The sequence below is a fragment of the Vanellus vanellus genome (genome assembly GCF_965231255.1).
Source record: "Vanellus vanellus genome assembly, chromosome: 17".
NCBI classification, from domain to species: Eukaryota; Metazoa; Chordata; class Aves; order Charadriiformes; family Charadriidae; genus Vanellus; species Vanellus vanellus.
In genome coordinates, this window is record NC_138922.1 from 6,221,031 (window position 1) to 6,231,561 (window position 10,531).

The following is a 10,531-nucleotide window of genomic DNA, read 5'->3' on the forward strand; positions in this document are numbered from 1 at the left end:
GGTGTCTCGGGGAGCAGCAGGCGGAAAGGCAAACTGGTGAGGAGTGGGGGGAGCTCAGGGACAGGGCTAGAAGGAAGCGTACAAGGATGTAGTTGAGTTTCACTTCTGAAATAGCTAGGAATTGCTAAAAATTAATAAAATAAAAAAAAAAGGGGGTGGTGGTGGTGTCCCCAAAAGCTCTGGCTTAGTGCTGGTTTTCTTTCATCAGTGTGTAAAACTGAGCCCGTAGCAAGGCGGTTCTAAAGCTCTGTTCAACATATTGTGTCATTCTAATATCCGTTATTTCTTGCTCGTCAGCGTGGTTACTGCGCGTTCTGGCGCTGTCTCCCTGAACTGCTTTTCAAGCGTTTGCTGCCTGTTCGTGTGTGGGTTGCGGATCACACCGTAACCTGGGTGAGAGTGTAGTCAGAAGCAGTTTCAAAACCATTTCCCCGGGCCGCTCCAGCATCTTTGAAAAATTCCCTTTTCCCGGGGCCCTTCTGAAGCGCGGCTGCGAGATGGGAAGTTGAGCACTCGGGACCAGCGCAAGTGAAGCCACGAAGCGACTCCAGCCCAGCACGGGGCCTCCCGCACCCCTCGGGGCTGCTTCAAGCACAGACCCTTAGGGACTAAAACTGAGGGTTGATGCAGAATAAAGCTTAATGCTTCGTCTGCAGCAGAACACTTATTTGGTCATCATTTAGTGGAGTTTTAAGCACAAAGCACTAAACCCTCAGAATATGAAACATAAGTAAATAAGTTGTGCTTGTGCCCCTAGATGAAGGGCAGGAGAAAGAGGGAAGGGAAGAGAAAGTATCCAAAAAGAATGGGATCTGATATGTGGGTGAGAGGTCACATCTGGTATGGACACCTCCAAGTAAAGAGAGTGATCTTTACCGCCTTATAGTTCCAACACTGATTTTTTTAAATCAGTTTTCTATAATCCAAGTCTTCTAAGGTGTTTGGAGATTTACCACTGCGGGCACCATCTCTAGCTGAGAAGAAAGGGAAAGTTTTCAGAAGCAAATCTGGTTGAAGAAGTCTCCCCTTGGACCTTCAACAAGGCTGAGAGGCCAAATATCACATTTTCCAAATGGAGTTATTCTTTGTGTTCTTGCCAATACAGTGCGTTTCAATTGCAGCATTCCACCTGCTGTAACAAGTGAGGGATGCATCCCTGAAAATGCTTTGCCGTTGTCACGGTCAGGGGTAGGACCACAGAGACATCAGTTGTGTGTCCGACTTCTGTCCCGTATGGCCCGAGAAGGAAGAAACACCAAGTTAGAGGATCTATCCCGTCTTTTACTGTGCACCATGGCAGAGGCCAGAAGTTCATGGTCTGCAAAACCAGGAGATCGCTTATCGGCATCTCGGCTTCTCCCCGCCGGTGGCAGGTTGTAACGCGAGTTGTCGAGCAGCACAAGCCACACGGGGTTTTGCTGCCCTGTGATTAAGGGCCAGAGCCCTAACGGGGATGAGCAGAGCTGTAATGGCACGCGGGGAAGATGCTGCGTGGAGTTGGGATTCCTGCTTTTTTTTTGGGAGATGCTGCTGCTCCAGCCAGCCTCTGCCTGGCTCCTACTTCTCCGTTTCTGAGGCTCGGGGAGAGATGCGCTGCGGCTCCACTGCTCGTGGCACTACTTGTGTTGGGAGAACAAACCCCACTTTTCCTCTCTCTGCCTGTCTGGACGAGCCGCCCTGGTTTATTAAGGTTGGAGCACTCAGGAGCTTACGTTGGCTTTCCTGAAGGCTGCCTGGGTGGTCAGCACGGGAAAGAAGCTGGGCACAAACTCGGGTGTTTACGGGCTCGTTTCGGCTCCTACATGGAGGCTTTTGATCTTGAAAAGCCGTTGTATCAAGCACAGTTCCGCGCGCTTGTCCCCTGTCAGTCGAGCTGTCAATCCAAAGGCAAAGTACGGCAAATCCACTTTGCGAGCGCTCCGAGCGCGGCGGCGTGCGTGTCCCGGGGCTCCCGCGGGCTGCGCTGGGGGCAGAAGGATGTGCGGGGGACGCGCGTGTCGGTGGTTATCCGGGCGCAAGCGAGCGCTGGGTGCCTCAAAGGGTTCATAGGAAAAGTCATATTTATGGTGACCAACGGTGCCGTATCCCAGTGTTGCAGAGTAACGTTTTTCCCTCGTATATACAGTTTCGTGCACCGAAATGTCTTCTCAGAAAGAGCTGGAGGCTCTGCCTAAAGCCCAGGCCCTCCCCTCCTCCTTCAGCCCCCTTCCCATGAGCAACCCACCCCCCGCCGCTTTTCCAGCCGGGCCGGCAGGGAGGAAGCCCTCTCCATGAACAAAATGTCCCCGGCTGCAATTCCCAGTTTCCCCACCAGATGGTGGCCGGGAATTGCTGTGAGCAGGCAGCGGCCGGCGAGGGGGGACAGCCCCGTCCCCATCTTCATCCCCATCCTCGTTCCTGTCCCCATCTCCTTCCCTGTCCCCATCCCCATCCCGGTCCCTATCCTTGTCCCCATCCCCGTCCCTATCCTCATCCCCATCCCCATCCCCGTCCCCATCCTCATCCCCATCCTCGTTCCTGTCCCCATCTCCATCCCTGTCCCCATCCCCATCCCGATCCCTATCCTTGTGTCCATCTCCATCCCCATCTCCATCCCTGTCCCTATCCTCATCCCCCTCCCCGTCCCCATCTCCATCCCAGTCCCCATCCCCATCCCAGTCCCCATCCTTGTCCCCATCCCCATCCTTGTCCCCGTCCCCATCCCCGGTGCCAGCAGAGCTGCTGCCCACTCGCCCCCCACCCGGGGCATCACCACCCCCCAGACCCCCCCGCCTTAGGGCCAGCAGCCCCTGGGGCAGGGCTATTTGCCAAGGGCTTTGCCAGGCTCCCAGCGACACTGTGTGTGCCATGGGGGCACGCTCCCCTGCTCTGCCCCCCAAAGTGGCCTGGATTAATTAAAAAGTTCCTGGATTTTAAAGAGTTCCTTGCTCGGAAGCACTTTCATGTTAAGCCCATGTTGCAGGTGGGCGGAAGGGGCGTCCCCCCCCCCTCACCACTGGGACACAAAGTGACAGAGCGAGGGGTGTCTGCGAGGGGCTGCGCGGAACCGGCTCCATCGCTCGGGCCATGGGTGCACAGGGCAGGCGGCCCCTGTCACGGGATCACAGGATGGTGGGGGCTGGAAGGGCCCTCTGGAGCTCCCCCAGTGCCACCCCCCGCCAGAGCAGGGGCACCTCCAGCAGTGGCACAGGACATGTCCAGGCGGGTTTGGAATGGCTCCAGAGGGGGAGACTCCCCCCCTCTCTGGGCAGCTGTGCCAGTGCTCTGCCGCCCCCACAGGAGAGAAGTCCCTCCTCAGGTTGAGATGGAACTGCCCATGGTCACGTTTGTGCCCGTTCCCTCTTGTCCTGTCACGGGGCACCGCTGACAAAAGACTGTTCCCGTCCCCCTGTCCTGCGTGTGCCTTTACTGCCCCGAACTCGGGGGAGGGTCCCGGCCCCGCTGCCCGCGCGGACCCTCTGCGGGACGGCCCCGAGAGCCCTCGTGGGGCTCTGCCGGTGCCAGGACAGCGCGTTCGCTCCCACCAAAGCACTCGGCACGTCGGCTTGTTTTCCCCGGTGCTGAGCCTCACTTAGCGAAAGGCCCTAAAGACAAATACAGCTAATTATATCCTCAAAGAGTAAGTGCCGCTTTTCGTTTTAAAATGTTTTGCTTTCTCGTTCGGGTGTCCTTGGTTTAAGTGTTTGTGCCGTGTCTTTACATCAATCAAGACCTGAGCAAACTGCAGGAGCCAGCGCCAATTAGGCACATCAGGGTCTCGCAGCTGATGCCCCCCCCGCGGGCCAGCGCGGCTGTCACCGGTTGTGCAGCTCTCGCAGGCGGCATCTTGATTCTCCCTGATTGTTTGTGTACACAAATTAAGCGGGAGCATCTCGCGGCGGTTTGATGGGATGTGCTACATGATGCGGAACAGAACAGGAGGGATCACACGGAGCTCTTCTCCAGGGGGTGACGCAGGCTGGCGGCTGCTCTGGAGGCGAGTCTGGAGCAAAATGGTTTAACTGGGGGAAGGGGGAGGCAGAGGGAGGTTAGAGAAAAGAGTTGTGATGGAAAGACATTGAGCGTCTTTCAGATATTTGGGGGATGGAAAGAGCAGCCCTTGGTTCCGCACATGGATGGTCAAGTTCATGGCAATGTTTTGGGTTTTTTTGTAGAAAAGCGGCACTGGAGACCACGGCAGCAGCCGGGGCAGCGCTGAGGGGTGCCGTGTGTCCCACACACCGTCATTTCCAGAGCAGCCCTGAGACGGGAGAGCGACTTGCCCCGGGTCACCCCCCAGGGACAGGGACCCCCGGGTCCCTCTCCCGCTGTCGTGCCCAGCAGAACACCTCCCTTCCCCGGTACTACACCTGGGCATAACAGCCCGCCTGTGAAACATCGACACAAACTTAAACCGCAGCTAATTAACTAAGAGGACGGGTGCGATGAAACCTCTCTGGTCCCAGAGAAGGGATGAGGAGGGGGAGCCCTGCTGCTGCCTGGGATGCCATCCCGGGGACAGCGGTGTCGTGCCTGTGCATGGTTCACTGCGGACTGAGGCTTCTCCCCGGATCATCCCGTGCCCTGGGATGTTGCAGCAGCCTCTGGCACACGCGACCGGAGGTGACGGCCCTTCACCCCCCAGCAGGGCCCGATTGCCCCCGGGCTGTGGTCAGGGGCATCCTCCCCTCTGTGCGCTGGGTCTCCTGCGCGCTGCGGGGGGAGAACCCCTTCCTCTGCTGTTCCCCTGGCCCGAAGGGGTGCCCGGGGTTACAGTTAACTCCCCTGTCCCCACAGCTCTGCTGGGGACAACCGCCCACTTCAGGGCAGAGCTCAGCTGGGGAGGACCCAGACGGATGTTTGGATGGGTCCCGCTCTGCCCAGGCTTTCCCCCGAATCCCCGGCACGAAGCATCCGCCCCGGCCACCCTCTCCTCCTGGGAGGGGAAGCAGAAGGAAGGGCAAATTTTGCTCCTCTCATTAGGTGTGTGCCTGGGGGATGGATGTTTGCAGGGACGGCTCTCACCACCCTCTGTGTGCACGGCTCACCCTGTCCCACGCTCACCGGCCGTCCCCTGACCTCGGCTTCCCGTGCCGCAGAGCTGCTGCGTTCGGTAGCTGCGGTTGGTGTCTGGGAAAGAAAAGCCGTTTCACCTATTGCCACTTGTGGGAAGAAAATGAGCTGCAGCTGTTTGGTTCTTCACCACATCCCACTGTACACACAGGTCTTTACCAGCCCTGCGTGACCCAGGAGTGCCCTGAGCTGCATTTTTCTGCTAAAGCAGAGGCTGAACCTGCGTTCGGACACACACCCCTCAGGCCACGAGCTGCGGGAATTGCTTATTTTGAACCACCCTCAGCACATTTGCAGTGGGAGTCACGTCTTGCCCTGCCCCGGCGCAGGAGACGCGCTGCTCGAGCCCCCGCACAGACGCGCGCGGGCAGAACCCGGGGGAGGGCTCCCACCGCTGTGTCTGGCACAGGTCGCTCCTCTGGGACAGGCACGGGGGGGGCTCTTACCACACTGCCGTATTTGCATTTTGATATTACAGCTATTCTACAACCTTCCTGCAGCGAAATGCGGCGCTTTGCAGGTCGGCACAGGCTGACGATGCTCCTGGCTGCTCTCCCTCGCCCTGCCTTCGGCACAGAGCCGTGGGGAGAAGGCATCCCAAAGGCTCCTGTCCTGCCAGAGTCCCTGCATGGCCAAAGCTCGCTAACCCCAGCTTCCATGCCACCTCCCTGCACGGCCAAAGCTCGCTAGCCCCAACGTCCAAGCGGGGCAGCTCTTTGTAACCCCGGCACAGCAGCCCCCGGCACCAGGATTTCGCATAAGTGTCTTAAAACCCCCCAGACCCGCAATGCCGCAGAGGGGGATTGTGCAGGTGTGGGGCAGGAGGGCCGGGGAGCGCTGCCCTGCATCCCACCAGCATCCCCGCCCAGGGCCGGGCAGCGGGGCTGCGGGAGGCCCCGGGGGGGTGGGGGTGTCCCGGCCGCTGGTAGAGCCGGAGCCGGCGGGGGGGGGGGGGGGGGGGGGGGGGGGGCTGTATAAGGCAGACAGGCATTGGGCCTGTGGTAGGGGCCGCTGGGGGAGCTCCTCCAATGGCTCCACTCATTGCTGGAGCCCAGTACTGCAGGAGCACCTGGAGCTGGGCCCGTGGAGAGGGTTCCTGCAGCTCCAGCATCTCGGACTGCACCTCCGGCATCTGGGACTGCACTTCCAGCATCCCGGACTGCAGCTACTGCACCGCCAGCATCTCCGTTTCTGCAGCTTCTGGAGCTCCAGCATCACCGTCTGCACCTCCAGGATCTCGGTCTTTGCATCTTCTGCACCCCCAGCATCTCCGTTTCTGCAGCTTCTGGAGCTCCAGCATCACCGTCTGCACCTCCAGGATCTCGGTCTTTGCATCTTCTGCACCCCCAGCATCTCAGTTTCGGCATCTTCCGCACCTCCAGCGTCTTGGTCTGCAGCTTCTGCCCCTCCAGCATCGCATTCTGCAGCTTGTGCACCTTGGGCATCTCCGTTTCTGCATCTTCTGCACCTCCTGTATCTCCGTCTCTGCATCTGTTGCAGCTCCAGCTTCTCGGTCAGCATCTCTGCACCAGTGGCTGCTGTACCCCGCAGGTCTTGGGCTGGGGCTGGCTGGGAGTGGGGGTCCTGAAGCCCCCCCGGGGGTTACTGGTCTGCCTGGGTGGGGCACGGGGCAGCCTCTCCCCACAGCAGCTCGGGGGGGGCTCCACCAGCCTGAGCGGGGGAAGATTTTTGGGACCCCCCAAGACATAAGGAGCTCTTTCCAGTTTGTATCATGGATCAAACCACACAGGCCACGCTGCGCAGGAGGGGGCTGCCAGGCAGCCTTGCTCATCCCGGCTTCCTAATTTTACACTGCAAAAAGGTGTTTTTCTGCTTTCGGCATAGTACTGTAAGCCAAAAAGCCTGGTGCTCCTGATGCTAGCGTGACCCTGCGCTGAAACCAGATCCCCCACCTCTCTGCAAGTTGTGAAACTCCTGCCAGGCTGGCTGATTCGGGAGAGGTTGGACGATGGAGGCAGGACCCCCTGCACGGTCCGGGAGATGCCTCACCGCGGCCAGGTCACCCCTGGTCATGGCTGAGCGTGGGCAGCGCTGGCAGGGACAGCCCCGTCCCCGTGTGGCCTCGGCGGGGTGGCCCAGGCGATGGGTACAGCCAAGGTGCAGCGTCACCCGTGGCTGCGCCCATCATCCCCCGTCCCTGCTGCGGGCAGGGTGCCACCACCGTGGGTCAGCTGCCAAAAGTGAAATTTCTTCATATTTCGTTCCCACCAGGCAGGTGCCCCGTTTTCCCCAGGAAAGGGCTCTGCCCTGGGCTGCTCCACGTGTCCCCGAGGCGCTGGGAGAGGAGCGGCCGCACGCCTTCGCAGAGCATCGCGGTGGCAGCACAAGGTACGTGGCTGCGAGACAGAGAGCAGTGAGGGCAACCGGACCCACGGCAGCCCTGGCCATCAGCAGCAGGTCCTGCCGGACCCTGCCTGCCCTCCCCGCTGCCATCTCCGGCCGCATCCTGCACCGCGCTCCGGGAGGAGGATTTCACCTGCCCGGAGGTCACTGTCATTGCGCCGGTGCCCACGGGGGAGGTGGCAGTGGGGGACCCCAGCGAGGGATGCCCACGGGGGAGGCTGGGCTCTGCCTTCCGGCACCTTCTCCTCCCCTGTCCGAGTTGGGAAGGGACTGGGAGCACTGGGAGCGATCCTGCGTCAGCCTGGCCATCTGGGCTGGGCAGGGGCTCACCGTGTTGTGGGGCTGGGCTCCCGAAAGCTGGGGACCCCAACCTGCCCGGCTCCCTCGGCTCTGGACCAGGGTGGGTGACTCTTCAATCCAGCAGGCTTTAATATTTTTATTTATTGTGTTTGTGCGGCTGCTGCACAGGCTAAATGCTTATTGCAGCAAGGATGGGCTGTGCCAGGGGAGAGTAAACGAGCGCAGTGCATGCTAAAGCCCGGCAAATACTGCCCTTCTGTGCTCTTCTCCCACTCCTTTTATCATCTCCTTTTAATGCGTTTATGGGATTTATTTCCATGGATCGGCTGTCTTTTAATGGTTGTTGTTCTTTTCTGTACTTGGACGTGAGAAGAGATGTTTTATTTTTAGTTACTCACGCTAGGTGAGAACTTTAGAGGTTAAATTGTCAGGAAAATCATAACACCAAATGTCCTGACGCTGCCAGGGAGGCTGGAGAGGTGGAGAGGCTCTGCCGGTACCAGGATGCTCCAGGTACGGATGGAGCACAGAGGAGGGAAAGCAAACGCAGCGATAAGGGGTCCGGGCATAAAACAGTGAGATCGGGCACTGCAGCTTTTGGAGTACAGGAGAAAGAAACCCAGGCGTTTTCCGGCTCTGCTTTGCAACAATATGTTTATTGGGTATGCTTAAAAAAAAATAAATCACAAAAAATAGAAAAGAGAAAACCAAAGAGATGCATAGACTGCCCTATTGCATGCTCTATGTGCCTACCCGAGGTACGAAATCAAAACTACTTTGGACACTGGAGCCGTGCCAGGAGGTTGTACGTGCTTGGGGCTTGGGGCGAGGTGACACAGGACCCGAACAAGACCCGGGAGAGCGGCACCGGTGGGTGCGATGCAGCTGCACAGACGCCCGCATCCGCCTTCTGACGCACGCAGCCAAAGACCCGTTGTTCGTGCCCCCTTTCCCAGCACGCGAGGAGCTGCCTGCCTGCCTGCCTGCCTGCCTGCCAGCTCGCCGTGGCACAGACACAACGTGCCACTGGCCAGCGGCGGTTCCCCAGGTACTCCCCCACCTTTTTTGGGCACGTGCCCTCTCCCCGCGCCCTTTGGGCGACCAGCATCCCTTCCAAGTCCCTCCGCCGCGTCATCTCCAACGCTCACCGGTCCCGGCGGGCTGGGTGGGGAAGAGGAGGGAAGGGGTGGGAGGCAGCAGGGTTGGTTTTGGCCGAGGCAGCGCCTCTCCCCACCCAGCCCACCTGAGCTTCCAGCCGGTGCCACTGCTGCCGGCGCCTTCCTCCCGGCCCCGGGGCGGGCGGCTCAGCACACCGAGCAGCTGTTGGTCTTGTTCATGGGAGGCCTCAGCGTCTGCTCCTTGGGCAACGTCTCCCTCCTCTTGCAGAGCGCCGGGCTGAGCCGGCTGGGCAGGTTGGCTTGCTGCAGCAGCTCCCTGAAGACCTCCAGGACATTCTCGTTGTCCTTGGCCGACGTCTCCACGAAGCGGCTGTTCCAGTCCAGCTCCACCAGCGACAGGGCATCCTCCACCGGCACCTGCCGCTCGCCGCCGCTCTCCGCCTTGTTGCCCACCACCACGATGGGAGGGAACTTGTCTTCCTTCACCTCCAGGATCTCCTCCCGCAAGCTCTTGACGCTCTCAAAGGACTCGGCGTCATCTACGGCATAGACCAGGGCGAAGGCATCGCTGTTTTGGATTGAGAGCTTCCTCATGGCTGGGAAGGAGTAGCTGCCACTGGTGTCCAGGATTTCCACCTTGACGGTGGCCCCGCTCACCTCGTACTCCTTGCTGTGCAGCTCCTCCACCGTGCGCCGGTGCTTGGGCTCGAAGGTGTCCATCAGGAAGCGGCGGATGAGGGCTGTCTTGCCCACACCGGCAGCACCCAAGAAGACCAACCGCACATGGTTCTTCTCCTTCACCACCGGGGACATGGCTGGGCGCAGAGGGGTCGGGGTGCTCCGCAGCTGGCGCTCACCTCACGGGTGTCCCTGGGTGGCCGCAGTCCTGGAGTCCGTCCGTCCGTCCGTCTGTCCGTCCTCCCTTGCACCGGCTCAATGCAGCCGGGGAAGTTCGGTGCCACCTCCCTGCAAACTTCTCCCGGCTGTTCTGCCGCGGACGCTACAGTCCCCAAGTCCGGCTCATCTTTTATCCTGGTTCCTCTCTGCCATGTGGCACCCGGCTGTCCAATCTCCGTGGGTTGAGGGTGCTGAAGGAGGGGGAGTCAGGGAGGGAGGAGAGCGGGGTGCTCCGGGCCAATCCGCGGAGCTCAGTCCTGGAAAGCCACTCCAGCCCTGGAGAGCACCGCGCTACGTTGCACATTGCGCTTGCATCGCCCGCCGCTGCCGGTAGCACCGGGGAGCCGGCAGCATCGCAGCCGTCACGCTGCGCGAGCCCTCCTGCCCTTTTGTCCTCCCTGGAGATTAACGTGTGGTTCTTGGCGTGGGCTCGCTGGCAGCAGGGGAGCTGGGTGGGGGTCCCCCACCCGTTGGGTGGCTCATGGCCGGACATGGCAGGGGGTGGCCGCTCACCTGCAGCGTTTCTTGCGCTGATTTGGGGTTGGGGACTTGTTTGCAGACGGTGTTGCTGCAAATGTGCCCAACTTTTCCGTGAGCCTATGAAATATTTGACCTGAGGGGAAAAATAAGCTCTCCCTGAAACCCGTGTGTCATAACCTGCACGTTCAGCTGTCAGTTATTCTGTGATTTTATGCAATATTTAATCCGAGGGGAAAAGAAAATCTCCCTGAAAATGATGGACAGCGATCCCCGCCAGCAGTCGTGGGCAGGAGGGCTGGCCGTCACCCGGCTCCGGCAAA

At 59.9% G+C, this 10,531-nt stretch overlaps 1 protein-coding gene across 1 annotated transcript; it reads right to left on the reverse strand.

The window, feature by feature from the left end:
• Positions 1 to 9,020: 9,020 nt before the first annotated feature.
• Positions 9,021 to 9,647, reverse strand: LOC309678842 (GTP-binding protein Rhes-like; the record flags this gene model as incomplete). Its single annotated transcript, XM_082492016.1, has 1 exon — positions 9,021 to 9,647. The coding sequence occupies one exon, from the start codon at positions 9,645 to 9,647 to the stop codon at positions 9,021 to 9,023; it is 627 nt and encodes a 208-aa protein (XP_082348142.1).
• Between the last annotated feature and the right edge of the window lie 884 nt (positions 9,648 to 10,531).